This window comes from Rana temporaria, chromosome 1 (assembly GCF_905171775.1).
Source record: "Rana temporaria chromosome 1, aRanTem1.1, whole genome shotgun sequence".
Taxonomy (NCBI): Eukaryota; Metazoa; Chordata; class Amphibia; order Anura; family Ranidae; genus Rana; species Rana temporaria.
The window spans coordinates 255,040,423-255,060,011 of NC_053489.1; the positions used below are offsets into that span (position 1 = coordinate 255,040,423).

The 19,589-nt window shown below is 39.7% G+C and overlaps 1 protein-coding gene across 4 annotated transcripts in view; it reads right to left on the reverse strand.

Annotated features, from left to right (window-relative positions):
• The window catches only part of CARMIL3 (capping protein regulator and myosin 1 linker 3), a 139,542-nt gene that overhangs the window by 85,133 nt on the left and 34,820 nt on the right, over nucleotides 1–19,589 (reverse strand). For all 4 annotated transcript variants that reach the window (XM_040354355.1, XM_040354359.1, XM_040354349.1 and 1 more), the window contains exons 4-6: nucleotides 18,885–18,944; nucleotides 13,619–13,737; nucleotides 3,014–3,114 (exon numbers count right to left, since the gene is read on the reverse strand). In XM_040354355.1, the coding sequence (XP_040210289.1) occupies nucleotides 3,014–3,114; nucleotides 13,619–13,737; nucleotides 18,885–18,944 (280 nt within the window). The remainder of the gene's footprint in view (nucleotides 1–3,013; nucleotides 3,115–13,618; nucleotides 13,738–18,884; nucleotides 18,945–19,589) is intronic.

A 19,589-nucleotide genomic window follows, 5' to 3' on the forward strand; every position in this document is an offset into this window, starting at 1 on the left:
ATGTAAAAATATATATAAGTGCGCAACCTAGTAAATGCTCTATGATGTGAACCAATATCATACAATATATATGAAAAATTCTCAAAGGAGGAAAATCAATATATCCCCAAGTCCTTAGTGAAAAAAGAAAAAATGAAAAAAAAATCCAATTAAACAAGCTCTTGTAGATGAACAATCGTTTACAAAAAAGGTGCTTTAAGGCGGTTTCCCCACATAAAACACTTGCCTCTTACCAGAAGGGCTGGATTTCAAATTATAGAGATCTTACACGCTCACACAGGTTTCAGCCACCAGGGATATCCTACTTGTTAGGCTCCTATAAGGGCGCTACCTCCTTGTAAGATAATTGCTCCACTTTGTTACAATGTATCTTGTGTGTCCTTGGTGTCTATACGAAGAATACCACTATAGATTCTCTCAAGCATGGAGGATTATAGAAGGAAAAGGCTTCAAAGTATAATACGTTAAAAGCAACATTTATTTAAAAGTATCTATGCACATACATGTAACAAAAACGATCAGTAGCAAGCAAACAGCCGCAGACCTCGTCTGCAGGCTGATGCGTAGTGACGTCACAGAATTCAGCTCCATCTGACACATTTCTCCGTAAGAGGCATCAACTAGGAATGGAACCCAAGCGGTATGCTTTGTAAAGACACAAAGGATACATGAGATACATTGTAACAAAGTGGAGCAATTATTTTACAAGGATGGAGCACTGGGGGAATGCCGCACAAACTGTCCCATGGATCGAGGAAATGGATCCATCATTAACGTTTTTTAAATATTTTGGCTGATGTATGTACGTTTGGTTCACCTTTGACAATATAAGTGCTCTGCTCTATTAAAGCATACACCCCTGAGGAAAGAAAGACACTTCTGAAACGCGTTGGGTATCTTCTATGCCTGTTCTGCCATGGTGCTAGTCATACCGGTAGTCCGTGGAATATGTAGATCTGTAAGCACTTGTATATTTTGTACGTTGTTGTCCTAAATGTACATCAGCCTCTAATTGTTTTTAATGGTTTTTTAAATTAAATTTGTATTGAACTTTTTAATATTTTCTTGACAAATAATTTTTTATTATGATTTAATTATCGCTACAGGCCACTAAAGTCCCACTATGGAGTCTTTTCTTTTGTTTCTTCCATGTGTCTTCCATGTATATGGGATGTTGCCTGATTAATATATTGATCATAACATTATCTCCTACATTTATGATTTGAGATCCAGCCCTTCTGGTAAGAGGTGTGTATTTTATGTGGGGAAAGCACCTCGAAGCACTTTTTTTGTGAATCACTTTTCATCTACAAGAGAACGTTTAATTGGACTTTTTTTTACTTTTTATTTTTTCACTAAGGACTTAATGTTTCATCTTTGAGAATTTTTTAAACATAATGTGTGATATTGGTTTACGTCATAGGAGTATTTAATAGGTTGCACACTTATCTATTTATTTACATATTATATACTGTATAGCTACACTTTGGACTGCATATGCAGTAGGTAAAACAAAATAAAAAATCTACCCTTCTAACAACCACTGGCACTTATCTTTCATGAAAACTTCAATCACTGGCTCAAATTTTAAAGTCATATTAAACCATATAATATTTTGTAGCTAAACACTGGAAGCTCAAAGATCTTTTACATCATGTTTTCCAACAAGGAATGTCATAACCAAGACCACCAGTTAAATTTACAAAGCCTGCCAGGACAGCGATAAATGACCATCAACAACACCTGTGTCTCCTGTCCTCCAAACGTACCCGCAGCCTGCAGATTCGCCATAACCAGCCCTTTACCCCTCAATCACGATACAATCCACACAGGTGTTGAGGGTTAAACATGCAGAGCACAAAACAGTTTATTAAATCCAAGACATACAGTTTTACACACAGTTAGGGACACTCCCCTTAGCCTTGTCAAAGAGGGGAGGGGGACAAGGAACAACCAATGGGAACTGAACATTTGTACATTGAAACATGCTACAGATAAACATAATGAGATTATGGTAAGCAGGCAGCCTCTCAATACACATCCCCTGCGGAGAGATGTCTCCAGTCCAGACCATTGTCTATGTGCAATGAACCAAGACAATTAGACACAGCAACAAGGGGGGGGGGTGTGGGGGGAGAAGGCATGTAGCATTACATTACATTATCTCAATGCCAGCTTGTCCTGGGTCTCCAGTCTCTCCTGGCCCATAATCTGTCGGTAACAGGCCCACCCACAGTCCCTTCCAAAACACACAGTGACAGTGGGTTCTGTCACAGAGGGCAACAGAAATAGGCATCACATAAGAGAATGTTTGGCATTTAGCTTGAGAAGATCAGAAAATACATTTAAACGTGTAAAATAACGAAGTTTGGCTGCAGAGTTAACAGTATAAGCACCACAGTTTCAATGCCAAATAAGCTGAAGAGCTAAAGCACATCTGGAATATTCAGAAACAAAATGTTTTTGAAATTTTAGTTTACAGATCGAGTTTGGCATGGCTCACATTTGGTGAGATAAGGCTACTTACTTTCTTATCACAGTTAAAAAAATATTGTACACTCCCTATGCTACACATTGAACATATTATTTGAAAACAGCACTGCAACAAAACTAGATGATTGGGGTTAGAACTTTATATTCCAGTGTATCACTGCTTCAGTTATTCCACAAATATCTTCTGATCCAATTAATGGCACCACCTTGTAATAAGGACAGTAACAATACCCTGTACACAGAACTGGACTTCCATCAATGGAGCTGACACAGCCATTGGCTCTCAAATTAACCCCCCCCCCCCAACTGATTGGATCACCACCATTACAAAAAATTTGGGACAATGTGTAAACAAAATGATGTCACCTCAGTTCCTTTCCCACTAACAGGCCTGTGCTTGCTATGCTCCATGGGAAATCCAGCCCACCCTGTTCAGCTCCTAGAACTGAACTATACACCTAGAATTGTTGGAGGCTTTTCTGAAAATGGCAGTAGCTTTTACATATATACATAGCCTTACCACATATTCCGGTTGTTGCTGGCAGCCCCGCTATGTCTGAATTTGGAGATGAATTCCGTGAACTGTCTGCAGATTCAGGATACTGTCGTCTGACCAGACACCTGTTAGATGGAGATAGAATATCATATTAAAGCTATGTTCACATAAGGTGCAACCTCTACTCATGCTTTGATTAGAAGGCTAGGTGCATTAAATGAGTTACGTCACAGGTGCTGATCTATAAGGGTGGCTTCAAAACGTTAAAATTTCATACATCCAAATCCTTTTTTACTTCTTTTTTTTTGGCTCACTGTGGTCAAAAACGATCCTTGATTTGTCATTAACTACTAAACATTTCAAAAACAATCAATCTTGAACTCAATTTTGCAGTGTATGACTAACTGTACTCCTTTAGATTTTACACCTTTATAACCAACAGCTTAAGAGCTGCATAACAGGAGAATTGGGAAAAAAATATTACTGAAACAAGAAGCTGGATCAGTATATGTAGTTCAAGGAAAAACGCTGATTGGAAAATGAGGTTGAGGATTCATAGTAAAAAGGTGTGAACATGTCTGAACACATGTTCAGGGTAATATATGAGTTAGTCAATGCGGCCATAAGTGCTGGCGACCCTAAGTTCCTTATTCTGAAGATGCATTCTGTTTATTTTGTGCTGTGTTTAGATCTCACTGACTTTAGTAATGGTGGTAAGTAGGATATACTGGATACCAAAGTAATTATCTAAGTGTTAAGGCCCGTACACACAATGCGAATTTCAGAAGGGAATTTTCGTTTGACGCCCTGTCAGAAATTCTTACCGTTAGTATGCTCTTTTCGACATCTTCAGACAAAACCTGGATGAGCAGACTAGTAAATTTGTGACGAACGACAGCTCAACATCTGATTTTCGGATGGTCAGTACAGAAATCATCACACAAAAGTCGAAAATACAAACATGCATGTTCGGAATCAAGGAACGACCCAGAAGAGTTTGGTCTTGTAAACCACTGTTCGAAATCTAGAATTAACATTCATGACGCGGCAATTGATGAAATGTCAAAATTCTCGTCTTCTTTAACCCCTTCAATACAGGGCTTTTATTCCCACCTCCATACCGGGCCTATTCTGGCACTTCTCTCTTACATGTACAAATCATCATTCTTTCGCTAGAAAATTACTCAGAACCCCCAAACATTATATATGTTTTTTTAGCAGACACCCTAGGGAATACAATGGCGGTCATTGCAACTTTTTATTTTGCACTGTATTTGTGCAAAAAAATATTTTTTTGGAAAAAAAATGGTTTCATGAATTAAAAAATAACAAAACAGTAAAGTTAGCCCAATTTTTTTGTAAAATATGAAAGATGATGTTACGCCGAGTAAATAGATACCTAACATGTCATGCTTTAAAATTGCGCACACTCATGGAATGGCGTCAAACTTTGTTACTTAAAAATATCTATAGGCGACGCTTTGAAAAATTTAACAGGTTACCAGTTTAGAGTTACAAAGGAGGTCTAGTGCTAGAATTGTTGCACACGCTCTAACGCACGCGGCGATACCTCACATATGTGGTTTAAACGACGTTTAGATATGTGGGCGGGACGTGTGCGTTCGCTTTTGAACGCGAGCTACCGGGAACAGGGGCGTTTTAAATATATATATATTTTTTACTGATTTATTTATTTTTTACACTTTTTTTTTTTACATGTAAACATCCCTTGTAATAGGAATAGTGTGTGACAGGTCCTCTTTAAGGAGAGATGCGGGGTCAATAATTTCACCAATCTCATGCTTACTAGCTGCAATTGCGGCTTTGTTTACTTCCAGGTTCCCGGGCGTGACGTCATCACATCACCGCGTCCGACGGTCATAGAGATGACTGGTGACCATCTGGTCACCAGTCATCTCTATGCTTCCTATCCCGCGCAGATGCCTCTAGCTGCAGGCATCATTCAGATATCACCGCACAAAGTCCAGAGCGTCATATGGTGTCCACCCGGGATGGGAGATCCCCTTTGTGGACGTCATATGACTATGTGCGGTATTGAAGTGGTTAATAGGATAATAATGAAGCGGCTTTGCTGGTGATACTGATGTAGTTATGCTGTGCTGCTGTACGTTTGTATTTTGATAGAGGACGCCCCCCCACCCGCCAGAACACTCTGGTCAGCGCTCTCAGCCACTGGTTGAGAGGGCTGAAAAGGAGCCAGTCGGCAGACCTTTTTTTGGTCATGAGCCTTTGATAGAAGCTGGCCAACAATTGGCCCGTGATTACAAGACTTTAGACTTTGGTCCTGTAATAAGATCAGACCGTTTTGGTTCGTGGTCATTGCATTAATTTTGGATACCTTTGACCCCCTAATGTTTGTAGCTTAAAATGTTGCTTTTAGGGTGTGTTCAACGATTTTGAGCTTACTACTAAGGCCACGTGTTTTTTTTTACGTTTAGTGTTTTATTATGCCAGAAAGACCATTATATTATATTGGACATGCCTTGACCCCTTGGATTGTGGAGGTGCCTAATTAATCAAAACCTCCCATTATATAAACGGACTCATGAGGCGAGAGATTGCCAAACAAAATTCACCACAATTTGGGGACCTTTATTAGATACACAGGTCACGAGTAACTCCGTGTTACATTTATTTTCTTATTCTAGACCATAGTTACTTTCCCTCCCAGAGTATGTCTTATGCCACGTACACACGACCGTTTTTCATGTCATGCTAAAAAACAAAGTTTTTCTCTATGTGATTTGTCGTGATTCCTCTCAAGCCTGCCTTGCATACACACGTTCGTGAAAAAAAAAATGCTCAAGCAAAGCGCGGAGACATACAACACGTACGACGGGACTATAAAGGGGAAGTTCCTTTCAAATGGCGCCACCCTTTGGGCTGCTTTTGCTGATCCTCGTGTTAGTAAAAGTTTGGTGAGAGACGATTTGCACTTTTCAGTCTTTGTGCTTTTCAGTCCGTTACAGCGTGATGAATGTGCTATCTCCATTCTGAACACTAGTTTTACCAGAACGAGCGCTCCCGTTTCATAACTTGCTTCTGAGCATGCGCGTTTTTTCCCCCTCGTTAAAGCTTACACATGCCGTAAAAAAAACGAGGACGTGAAAACCGACGAGAAAAAATAGAAGCAGGTTCTAAATTTTTAACGGCCATTTTTCTCATAGAGAAAAACGCTCTGGAGCATACACACGACCGTTTTTCACGACCAGTTTAAAAAAAGGCATTTTTCTCGTCATGAAAAATGGACGTGTGCATTACTCTTATTTATTGTCTCTACCTCTTATTGCGTTGGAGGTAGGAGTTCCACTGTACTTTGCTAAAACAATGGTAACTATGCCTTTTGTGGCAGGTTATTCTGATGGGTTATTCTATTGTATTTAATATTGCTTACTGTGGTCTGTTCGTTCCCTGTCAATATTCATTTTGGTTGGGTTGTTTGTAAAGCATGCACACACGTATTTATTTTCTGTAAGCTCAGATATTTATTCTTTTGTTGTTGTCATGCTATGATTCTGGTCGACAAAATGCTCTTGCACTGATATGACTTGTGTAATTTGTATATGCATCTTTTTTAAATAGAACATGTTTATAAAACTTAAAAAAAGTTACACATTTATAAAAAAAAAAAAAACGATAAAAAGTAAAAAAAAAATAAGAATTTGGTTGCCATATGCTACTGTTATTTGAATGGATTACTGCATCTTGTGCCTTGCTGAAGCCTTAAAGTATAATGCATATGTTTCCAGCCTTTTATAATAAATGGCAATTGACAACATCGGGAATCCACTTCAAGATAATTAGGTGAATGATTAAATCCACAGACATACTTTGTAACCTTTCTGGAAGAATTAAGGTCTGAACATTGCAAAATAGCAGCTACATTTCTCGATAGATTTGATTTGCAGTCTAGTTATGGTACAAGTTGTTTGAAGACTGTATTCACAAAACTTTATGAGAAATAATTAGATGCAAAAAACTTGCCTAGATAACATTGTTTCTCAAATAACAATCTACAAAAGTTTAAATTCTAGTCCCCATAGCAACCAATAAGATGCTAGTTCCCTTTAATCTATTGCTATCACTACCCAAGCTAGAAAGACTATTTCCTGGCCCACCTCACGTCAGCACACAACGGGTTAACACCTCCTCTGGAGCCCCACAAGACCACCTTTTCCTAGCTAAATAAAAGACAACCCCTCCCCCAATTAAGGTGTTCTTTTTGGTCATACTCCAGGCCACCTGTTGATTGTAGTTGGTAAGTAATTTGTTTGCTGCATCCCCCCGCAAACCTAACCCTCCATGTTCAGCCTCTCATGGAATTGAAAGACCCTGAATGTTGGACAGTAAACCCTCCTAAAAACTGGGTGCTCTTTGTGCCAGGGCCATGGGCAAAATGATGCTTAAACAGGGCTTTTATAATACCACACCTGTACAATGTCATCATTGCATCTACCTTGGGATTTTTTTTCCTGTTATTTTATATGCAGTGCACCGCACTGCTCTCCTGACTTTATTGTCAGTCAGAGAGTGGTTGTGAATGATGTCACAGGGGGCAGGGACATGGGCAGCACGGGATGGGAATCGCCACGGATCCAGAGCAGGTGTTAAGCCATTGTGTGCTGACGTGAGGATGGCCCAGGAAAGGAAAATTACGGTAAGAATTTGATAACAATTTTCAGTTTTCTAGTTATCTTATCATCTTTTCAAAAATTTTACAGTCTACAGAAATATGAAAATCTTTACTTAAAATCCATATCAATATGAATAATTGTTCTTATATTAACAAATTCTGCATTTAGCCTAGGTTCACATCTATTCTGTTGCGGTTGATGCGGGCTGGCGCGTTTTGCAGTGCGTTTTGCATTTGAATGTGAAAAAAAGAATTGCCAGCAAAGAACAAATAAGAAAAAAAACGGCATGGGGTCCCCCTCAATTCATACCAGGCCCTTCAGGTCTGGTATGGAGTTTAAGGGGAATCCCACCCTAAAATGTAAAAAAATGCCTTGGGGATCCCACCAAAATCCATACCAGACCTTTATCTGAACATGCAGCGGCAGGCCAGGAAGGGGGGGGGGGGGGGGGAGGGTTCCAAGGGGGTGGGTCACCCATTTACATCACTGGGTGACCCCGCCTCTGAGTTATTTAAGAACTGTCAGACGGCAGAGCTGGCAGATGGTGAAACCCTTCTGCGGGAGTGGACAGTTTATTTTTTTCCTTTTCTTGGGCCAGCAGGGATTTTTTTACATTCAGGTGTCAGCAGGAAACCCGGCTGACAGCTGATGACTCATCGGTTGTTAAGGATGCGGCAGCCGCCTGCTCCGTAACAACAGGCTATTTGCAGTTTGTTATGGAGGGAAAATAAAAATCACAAAATGCATGTATAAACGCAACACTTGCGTTTTTGGTGTGGGTCCATTAAAGTCTAGTACACGCAAAATGCATTTTTCTGCAGGAAAAAAAGACACTGATCCTTTCCAAAAACACAGCGGCTGAAAAACGCATAGATGTGAACGTGTCCCATAGGAAACCATGTTAAATGTACTGTAATGCGTTTCTGCAAACTGCAAAACTCACTAAAAAACACACAGGTGTGGACTCTGGTCAGATTTTGACTGTAAGCTGAAGAACTGTAAATACTGAGCAGTGAGAGCAACCACTACAACTGTTATGGAAAGATGTTCAAATAGTTGACCCGTTCTAAAAACCTGATTTCTCATGCAGCAATCGCACAAAATAGCACTCAAGTCATTTTTAAGTGGCACTTCAATCAATATTATATGCCTTTTTAGTACAAGTGTTATTGCACTTTAATGAAACTGGGCTGCAGTATATTTTTTATTTCATTTTATGCATTGCCGGTGTCATCTTTTCAACTAAGTTCCAGTTCCTTTTATGTCAGCAGCATAAAATGACTGTCATGACAATCTTCAACGTGACCATCATCCATTTCTGAAGATGAAAAGCCTTTGAATAGGGAATTAAAACCTGAACATAACTGAATTTATTCACAGAGATTACCTTCAACTTTGATACCTTCAGACAACACACTGACCCCCCCCCCCATCTTGCTACAACAGATACGGTCAGGACAAGGCGCTCTGGCTCCCAAGGCTACAATGCTAAATGCTCCCTACTCCATCCTTCAGAACTGAGATGGACAGAGCTTGTACAGTACATGTAAATATAAGTAGACAGACCAAAACAGGGTCCAGAAATAGCACTATTTTTGAGTCAGTGGTAATTTCAAATTAACAAGTATTCTTACAGACAATATTATTCTGCAATTACTCTCATTCATTTTGACATAAAAATTCTATTTATAGTACAAAGCGAGGCAAAGGTATTTCCAAACCAAATAACGTTTTTATTTAATGCCTCATATATGGTAAGCAAAATGTTTTATACTACAAAAAAATTGATAAGCGAAATAAACTGGCACCTACTCAGCTGGGACAACGCCATAGGTCACCCCTGGACCCACCTGAGAGTTTTGGGTCCATTTAGACCTGAAAGGGGAATTAGGCAGCAACAAGTTCTCAGGACCGGGCAGGACGCTATCCGGCCACTTAAACACCGGCAGGTCCTGGGCCGCTCTAGTTTCCATTCCTCTGGTAATGAGGGATGCTCTGATGTTACTCCACCCCCACACAATTCTTGAATTGAATTTAACTAATTAAAGGGGATCCACACCCGGTCCACTATGTGGTTTGAACTACAACCTGCACTACTCTTCCTCCGTGGTCCCTGATGACGGTTGTTAACCAGAAACGCGGCAGGCATACTTACATCACCCACTAGAAGAGTGCTTTTTTGTTTTGCTTTTTTCTCACCATTTTTTGGCACATGTATTGTTTTGGTGGTATTGTCTTCGTATTTTGTACATTTGTTGCTTTTATATGCACCTAGGTGCGCATTGTGTGCTTTTATCTAGTGCCAATTTGTGTACTTTTTGTCCCATTAAAGATCATGTTTTACTTCAACACTGTGTTTGGCCTTTAAAGTCCCACCCATAGGGAGTGACTTTCTTTTGTTAGATAAATCTAAAGACGATTTTTACCATATTACATTTCTAGAAGTTCACTAAATGCAGTAGATAGCACAATGTTAGTAAGTAACAAAATAGGATAAGAAAATTAACTTTAATTATGTACCATTGTCATATTTCAAGTAAACAAAGGGAACTAGTGATTGAACCATCTAACATACCTCCCAACTTTTTGAGATGGGAATGAGGGGCACCTATCAGCAAAAAGCATGCAGACATAGGACACACCCCTTGTCACACCCTCTTAAAGGAGATTTGTACAAAAAAACAAGATTGGTTAAAGCCACAAGTGCTTGTTCTACCACTACTATTCCTTTATTTTGGCTTTTGGAATGTACAAATGCAACAATTTAGAAATCAGATGAAAGCTTTAACACTGGAAAACACTTTTTGATAGATAAAAAGTGCATTTTATATATGGATCAGACCGAAATGAGAGACAAATGAGGAGGAATGAGGGACAGAGGGACATTGCTCCAAATCAGGGACAGTCCCTCAGAATCAGGGACAGTTGGGAGCTATGATCTACACCCCCTGTTCCTACACTCACAGCTCAGTAACAATGCAATGCGTAGACATGTAAAACTCTGGCGTTATGTACAATAGAGTAACGTACCGTACTATATACGTGACCACAGTTTGAGCCTTTATGCAAAATGTGCAATGTAACCATTCATGCTTGCTGTTTTGCCTTTTTCGTAACACAATCATGCACAATTCTATGCCATGGTTTGCTTTGTGTACAAATTAACAAAGGAAATTACTAGTCTGACAGTAGGCTTCCTACAAACAGAACTTGACATTCTTTATCTATATTCTTATATGAAAAGATATGGAAAATGTCAGATGAATACAGCCTGGCTGATTGGTACTGCAGTTCAAAACTCTGATGAAACACACCATAGATCTGTGATTCGTGAACAAGAATCCTTCTCTATATTTTCTCTGTATATAATCTTTGTTTATTTAAAAGGTATAAATCATATAAAGTCTTGTTAGCAATTCACCTATTGTCCTTACGCAAGATTGTTAAAAACATAAAAATAAATAAAAAAATCAGTAGTGTAATATGCATCAATAATTTACAGGACACTAGGCCTTTTGTATTGAAAAGCCCATTTACAGATATGTGTTATGGTAGCACCTAATAAAATGTGAAACTTATAATGGGTTATAGCATTTTAAGTTAATGCATGCGTATATCTGCACTAGCCTGAAGTGCAATTTATTCTAAATCGCACCCCACATTGTCAGTTTGATGTAGCAAATTTTAGCTGTGCATAATCTTATAACAGAGACATAATCCCTCTAATATGAACTTCACCTTTTAAATTAAAATGTCATGTTTAAATTTACTTCAAATTGTTCCCTTGAACCATGGTGGCCCAAAACGCAAGTCGATTACAAAACTAGGCAGCCATTGTATGTGCCAAAATGTATTTTAGTAACATTAGCTACATACAGCAAGCGGCGCTGGAATTAAATAGATTCGGTCTCAATCCTTCTCTGCCATTCAGTAGAAGCCTTGTATTTTTATAAGTGAATACAAGATTTCTCTGGTTTGCTGAGGTGGAAAGGCATGTGAATGGCATCAGAATTTTCAGCCCAAAGAAACAATTTAAAGTCAAGTTAAACATGGAATTATATATTAACACATTTTTTTAATTTAGTTTTGTTGTTTTGTGATTGGATAAGGTGGAGAGAGGGGCTGTGAGGTCACAATCCCCCCCTCCCTTGTCTAATCAGGAAATGTGTTGCATTAATTGAAAAAATGCAAAGTGTCCTCTGAATGGTAGCCATGTCAAACAAGAGACTTCCTGTGGTTACTATGCAGAAGGCCAGCCACTCAGGACAACACCTGGAAGACTGTAGCCATTAATGTAGTAGCTCGGGCAACTACAGTTAATTACAGTTTCCACAGAGGCTGATCTGGTATCACATATGCATAATTTTATTATCCAAAAAACAGTATCCAAGATATATAATCCCTGGAATTCAGCTTTAAAATCTCTACAAAACAAGCAGTTAATCACCTCTGTAGCTATAAGCATTGTGGAGAAATTAATCTTCATGCTTCATTAAATGTTTATCTTGTGGTTTTATGTTGTTTATCACGCAGTAATGAGAGATTTGTTTTGTACATATATATGTTGGTCTATGAGCGCATCGAGGCCTTCGGGTAATGACTGCGCTCCAAATAAGCATTTTAATAAATTAATTAAAGAGGCACTGAAATAATAGCTCCCCTTCAGTGGCAGAAGTCTCTTATTTCCCTCTGATCCAGCATTACCGTGTTTACAAGACTCTTTTTTATTTTTTAAATCTCTATAGGCGATGCTTAAAAAATGTTTAACGATTACCCGTTTAGAATTAGAGAGAAGGTCTTCTGTTAGAATTACTTCTCTCGCTCTAACAATCGCAGCGATACCTCACATGTGTGCTTTGAACATTGTTTACATTTGCCAGCACGATTCATGTATGCTTTTACTTTGAGGGAAGGGGTGCTTAAAAAAATAATTCTATCACTTTTATTGCTGTCACAAGGAATTTAAACATCCCTTGTGACAGTAGTAGTCATGTGTCAGGTATTTTTAGGGAGAGATCTGGGGTCAATAAGACCCCAAATCTCTCCTTTGCATTTAAAAGCATTAAAAACGCCAAGTTTGGCTCTTTTGAATACTGTATTTTTTTAAATCTAGCGCCTTTAAGGCTTCAGCAAACTGGAACGTTGCCTCCAGGTCCCGGTGGGACGGGAGAGCCCGGGCTGAGTGGGGTAAAGCCTGCAGGAGAGGGGGGGAGAGCCCCTCCCGCTGCTTGTAATAACGATTGAGTGGCTGCTTACCCGCATCGATTGTTATCACAAGAAAGCCGATCGTCTGCTCTACAAAAACTGTACCTGGGTGATGCCTGCAACACCAAATTTAACACACCTGCTCCCCATTCACACCTGAGACCTTGTAACACTAACAATGCACATGACACTGGTGAGGGAAAATGGCTAATTAGGCCCAATTTGGACATTTTCACTTAGGGGTGTACTTACTTTTGTTGCTTGAAAATTTGCACTGTTATACAAGCTGTACACTCGCTACTTTGTAGCAAAGTGTAATTTCTTCAGTGTTGTCAGGTGAAAGAATTTAATAAAATATTTACAAAAATGTCAGGGGTGTACTCACTTTTGTGAAATACAGTGTATGTGTGTGTGTGTGTATATATATATATATATATATATATATATATATATATATATATATATATATATATATATATATATAAAAATGTACCAAAAGAATACTGAAATGAAAAGCAATTTAGAAGAGTTTAGTAAAGCTGATGTGTCCCTGACAGAGCATACTAGCCCTGTCTTAGGATCCTGCAGACAATTTCCCGAATCTGTTACTTCTTTTAGGCTCAGATAACTGTTAACAAAAACCTTCCATACCACAGAGACCATCAGACTGCAATTAAAACATTCACGCGTGACAGACGAGCTGAGAGCTAATTAAGCTGCCGTGTGTCAAAAACAAAGAACGGGATTTTAATTCATAATAGGAACTCACACTGTATCTGGAGTAGGGAATATTTTGGACAGGGTCGCCTGGATGCCGTTAATGAGCTGGTCGGTATTCTGCGCACTCAGAGTCAGCTGGAAACTCCCTTTCTCTGTCTCAATAAGTATCTGTAAAAAGGGGAAAATACATGACCAAATCATAAAAAATATTAACCGAGTTCCAATGTCAGGACAGACTACTTTCGATGCAACCCAAAGGAAAAGTTCCACAATCTTATGACACAAATCTTTGATAGACAAACAGCTGGTTAATTCTTATACAGTATGTATCTTATAGCATATACAGAGTTATACAGAGTATATGGGACCACTATGGAAGCACCTTCTACAGGGGTGCTGCTGTTTGGATGTTGTAAAGCCCTGTACACACGATCGGTTTGTCTGATGAAAACGGACCGATAGACCGTTTTCATTGGACAAACCGATCGTGTGTGGGCCCCATCGGTTTGTTCTTCATCGGTGAAAAAAAAATAGAACATGTTTTAATTTGTTCCTATAGATAAAAAAAAAACAATAGAAAAAAACGATTGTCTGTGTGAAAGTCCATCGGTCTAAAATCCACACATGCTCAGAATCAAGATGACGCATGCTCAGAAGCATTGAACTTCATTTTTCTCAGCACTTCGTAGTGTTTTACGTCACTGCGTTTGGACACGGTCGGATTTTTGACCGATGGTGTGTAGACAAGACTGATGAAAGTCAGCTTCATCGGGTATCCGACAAAAAAATCCATCAGATTAGATTCCATCAGATATCCGATCGTGTGTACAGGGCTTTAGCCTTACAAGCTCACGTACTACAGGGCCAGTATAAATAGCAGTCAGTATGTTTTAAGACTGTGAAGCAAAACCAAAGTATAAAATGTCATATTAAAAGAATTCTGATCAGTAATGAACTATACCCCAGCATTGGGGTCCACCCCTAAGTCACAATGCCACTTACAGTTGCAAGAAAAAGTATGTGAACCCCTTTGGAATGACATGGATTTCTGCACAAATTGGTCAAAAAATGTGATCTGATCTTCATCTAAAGCCCCATACACACTATCAGTTTTCCTGCAGGTTTTCTCTTCAGGTTGACCAAAACCATGTAGTGCAAGGGCCTGTCTGATTGTATACAAATTGAAACTCTTGAGGTTTGACCTCATATTAGATGGTTTTGGTAAACCTGAAGAGAAAACCTGCAGGAAAACTGATAGTGTGTATGGGGCTTCAGTCACAACAATAGACAATCACAGTCTGCTTAAACTAATAACACACAAAGCATTAAATATTACCATGTTTTTATTGAACACAACACATGTATACATTCACAGTAGTGGAAAAAGTATGTGGATTTAATAAATGGTTGAACCTCCATTGGCAGCAATAACTTCAACCAAACGTTTCCTGTAGTTGCAGATCAGACGTGCACAACGGTCAGGAGTAATTCTTGACCATTCCTCTTTACAGAACTGTTTCAGTTCAGCAATATTCTTGGGATGTCTGGTGTGAATCACTTTCTTGAGGTCATGTGACAGCATCTCAATCGGGTTGAGATCAGGACTCTGACTGGGCCACTCCAGAAGGTATATTTTCTTCTGTTTAAGTCATTCTGTTGTTGATTTACTTCTATGTTTTGGGTTGTTGTCCTTTTGCAACACCCATCTTCTGTTGAGCTTCAGCTGGTGGACAGATGGCCTCTGTCCACCAGCTGAAGATGGCCTGACTGGTGGACAGAAGTTCTCCTGCAAAATGTCTTGATAAACTTGGGAATTCATTTTTCCTTCAATGATAGCAATCAGTCCAGGCCTTGACGCAGCAAAGCAGCCCCAAACCATGATGCCCCCACCACCATACTTCACAGTTGGGATGAGGTTTTGATATTGGTGTGCTGTGCCTCTTTTTCTCCACACATGGTGTTGTGTGTTTCTTCCAACCAACTCAACTTTGGTTTCATCTGTCCACAGAATATTTTGCCAGTGCTGCTGTGGAACATCCAGGTGCTCTTGTGCAAACTGTAAACATGCAGCAATGTTTTTTTTGGACAGCAGTGGCTTCCTCTGTGGTATCCTCCCATGAAATCTATTCTTGTTTAGTGTTTTACGTATCGTAGATTCGCTAACAGGGATGTTAGCATATGCCAGAGACTTTTGTAAGTCTTTAGCTGACACTCTATTGTTCTTCACCTCATTGAGCAGTCTGCGCTGTGCTCTTGCAGTCATCTTTACAGGACGCCCACTCCTAGGGAGAGTAGCAGCAGTGCTGAACTTTCTCCATTATTAGACAATTTGTTTTACCGTGGACTGATGAACAGCAAGGCTTTTGGAGATACTTTTATAGCCCTTTCCAGCTTTATGCAAGTCAACAATTCTTATTCGTAGGTCTTCTGAGAGCTCTTTTGTGTGAGGCATCATTCACACCAGGCAATGCTTCTTGTGAAAAGCAAACACAGAACTGGTGTGTGTTTTTTACAGGGCAGGGCAGCTGTAACCAACACCTCCAATCTCATCTCATTGATTGGACTCCAGTTGGCTGACACCTCATTCCAATTCGCTCTTGGAGATGTCATTAGTCTAGGGGTTCACATACTTTTTCCACCTGCACTGTGAATGTTTACATGGTGTGTTCAATAAAAACATGGTAACGTTTAATTATTTGTGTGTTATTAGTTTAAGCAGACTGTGATTGTCTATTATTGTGACTTAGATGAAGATCAGATCACATTTTATGACCAATTTGTGCAGAAATCCATATCATTCCAAAAGGGTTCACATACTTTTTCTTGCAGCTGTATATACACTCACCGGCCACACCTGTTCAATTGCTTGGTAACACAAATTGCCAATCAGCCAATCATATGGCAGCAGCTTAATGCATTTAGGCATCTAGACGTGGTGAAGACAACATGTTGAAGTTCAAACAGATCATCAGAATGGGAAAAAATTAAGATTAAAGTGACTTTGAACATGGCATGGTTGTTAGTGCCAGACAAACTGGTCTGATTATATCAAAAATACTGATCTACTGGGATTTTCACACACAACAATCTCTACGGTTTACAGAGAAAAGTCCAAATAAGAGAAAATATCCAGTGAGCCGCAGTTGTGCGGACAAAAATGCCTTGTTGATGTCAGAGGTCAGAGGAGAATGGGCAGACTGGATCAAAAGGATTGAAAGGCAGCAGTAATTCAAATAACTACTCATTACAACCAAGAAATGCAGAATACCATCTCTGAAGCACAACACATCAAACATTGAAGCAGATGGTCTGCAGAAGACCACACCGGGTGCCACTCCTGTCAGCTAAGAACAGGAAACTGAGGCTACAATTCACACAGGCTCACTAAAATTGGACAATAGAAGATTGGAAAAATGTTTCCTGGTCTGATGAGTCTCGATTTCAGCTGCAACGTTCAGATGGTGGGGTCTGAATTTGGCGTAAACAACATGAAAGCATGGATCCGTCCTGCCTTGAATCAACAGTTCAGCCTGGTGGTGTAATGGTGTGTGGGGGATACTTTCTTAGCACACTTTTGGACCCTTAGTACCAACTGAGCATCGTTAAAATGCAATGGCCTACCTGAGTATTGTTGCTGACCAAGTCCATCCCTTTATGACTACAGTGTCCTGATGGTTACTTCTAGCAGGATAATGCACCATGTCACAAAGCTCAAATCATCTCAAACTGGTTTCTTGAACATGACAATGAGTTCACTGTACACCAATGTCCTCCACAGTCACCAGATCTCAATCCAATAAAACACCTTTGGAATGCGGTGGAATGGGAGATTCTCATCATGGATGTGCAGCCAACAAATCTGCAGCCACTGCATGATGTTATCATGTCAATATGAACCAAAATCTCTGAGGAATGTTTCCAACACCTTGCTGAGTCTATACCACAAATAATTAAGGCAGTTCTGAAGGCGCCTAATAAAGTGGTCGGTGAGTGTATAGGTTCTGTACTGTCAGTAAAACATTTATTTCGATTATATACAGGATACAAGTCAAAACTCAATAGCATACATTGAATAAGTATAGAAAGGCCCTTTAGTAATGAGAGTCCGAATACACAAAGCAATATTTACATTAGCACAGCCCTTGCCTACCAACATTTTAGATGAATACCACCCCACAGAAGCAGAGTAGGAGGGAACAAGAAGGGTGGAGCAGGAATGAAGGGGGGGGGGGGTAGGAAGGGAAGGAAAGAAGGGGGAAGGAGGGGACAGGTGGCAGCAGTCAACATTGGTAGTATACAGATATTGGTTGTCATCTGATAGTAATTCCTTCGGGATCTATCCAGTTGGACCAGATTTGGTCAAACTTTCTTGGGTAGCTGCGACTAGTACATGTCAACCTATAGTTTGGAAGGATCGCATTAACTGCTGATTTCCATATGTTCCGTATTTAATTGTCATGGAGTGAAGTACATGGTGTAGGTCAGATTTTCTCAACCTTCTTACCTTAGAGAAACTCTTATGCCGCGTACACATGATCGGTTTTCCCGTCGGAAAAACCTTGGATGGTTTTTCCAACGGAATTCTGCTCAAGCTTGCTTGCATACACACGGTCACACCAAATTCCACCCGTCAAGAACGTGGTGACGTACAACAAGTACGACGAGCCAAGATCAATGAAGTTCAATAGGCAGTTCGGCTCTTCTGCTTGATTCTGAGCATGCATGTTTTTTTTGCGAGTCGAAATTCCATACAGACAAACGTTTTTTCCACTAGGAATTTTTTCCATCTGGAAAATAGAGAACCTGTTTTCAAAGCAGAAATTCCGACAGAAAAAGTCAGATGGAACATACACACAGTTGGAATTCTCGTCCAAAAGCTAACATCTGACTTTTTCCGACGGGAAAAGCGATCGTGTGTACGCGGCATTAAAATAATTTTCAGGTGTTGGGGAACCCCTCCTAAAACCAATTCATTGATGTCAGTGGGAAATATGTCCCTTAGGTTGGTGGTCAGTGGGAAGAAAGCCCCTCATACAGTTGTGGTCAGAATGCCACCCTTAGATATAGCCAAAAAGATCACTGGGGTCATGCTGCTGACTCTGCCAAGGAACTACTGTATGCAGGCAACATAAAAATGGGAGGTCAATCAGCCACAGCTCAAAGAATCCCTAGAAACCTCTGGAGCAACCCTGGTTCAGCTTAGCTGGCGTAGGTAATCAAAGCAATCAAATTACTGTGACGTAATTTGGTGGCATAATAGTCTTCGATACATTTTTCTCAGTCTCAATAATTTATATATGACAAATATTTATTACCTGGTTTAGACTGATTGCTGTGAGAGATCGGATTTCCAGCACGCTGAAAGAACTTTCGATCTAAAGAAAACATGGATACATCAAGATATTACAAGGGAACACTGGGTGACCATGAGTAACAAAATGTGCAAGTATAAAACTTGATACTTTATTTACCTGGGTAAAAAGCAACCCATAGCAATTTGTAACCATTCCTTATGGTTCTAGTAAATGATTTATTACTATGTATTAATACGTTTCAATCATTTTTTATCTCCCTTATTAATCAAAGGGTAAACGGTGCAAACATTAAGTAAATCCTCATGAAGAATACATTGTTTTGTAGATCACTGTAGGGGCTAATCTGCACGTTTATCTTCGTCTGAAGAGCAATCTGCAGTGGATCACTTTTCAGAGGGCATTTTACAGGTGGTCATAAGTCACCTTCTCAACGTCTGTTTTAACCCCTAAAAACCCACACCACCATGGGTTGCAGGAAAGAAAATCACTCGATTCCCCCATCAACACAGTCCAAAAGACCAGAAGACAGGAATGTGGGATCCACATTATAATAAGAGCAATCATTTATTAGCAAAGAAACATAGCACACTTACAGTTAAAATTCTTGTAGATCAGCTTGGGTAGGTAGAGAGCACTAGAAGGGAACCATAGCAAAGTTGTACTGCAGTAGCTCCTGATCTCCTGGCAGCCATTACAGAGACCCAA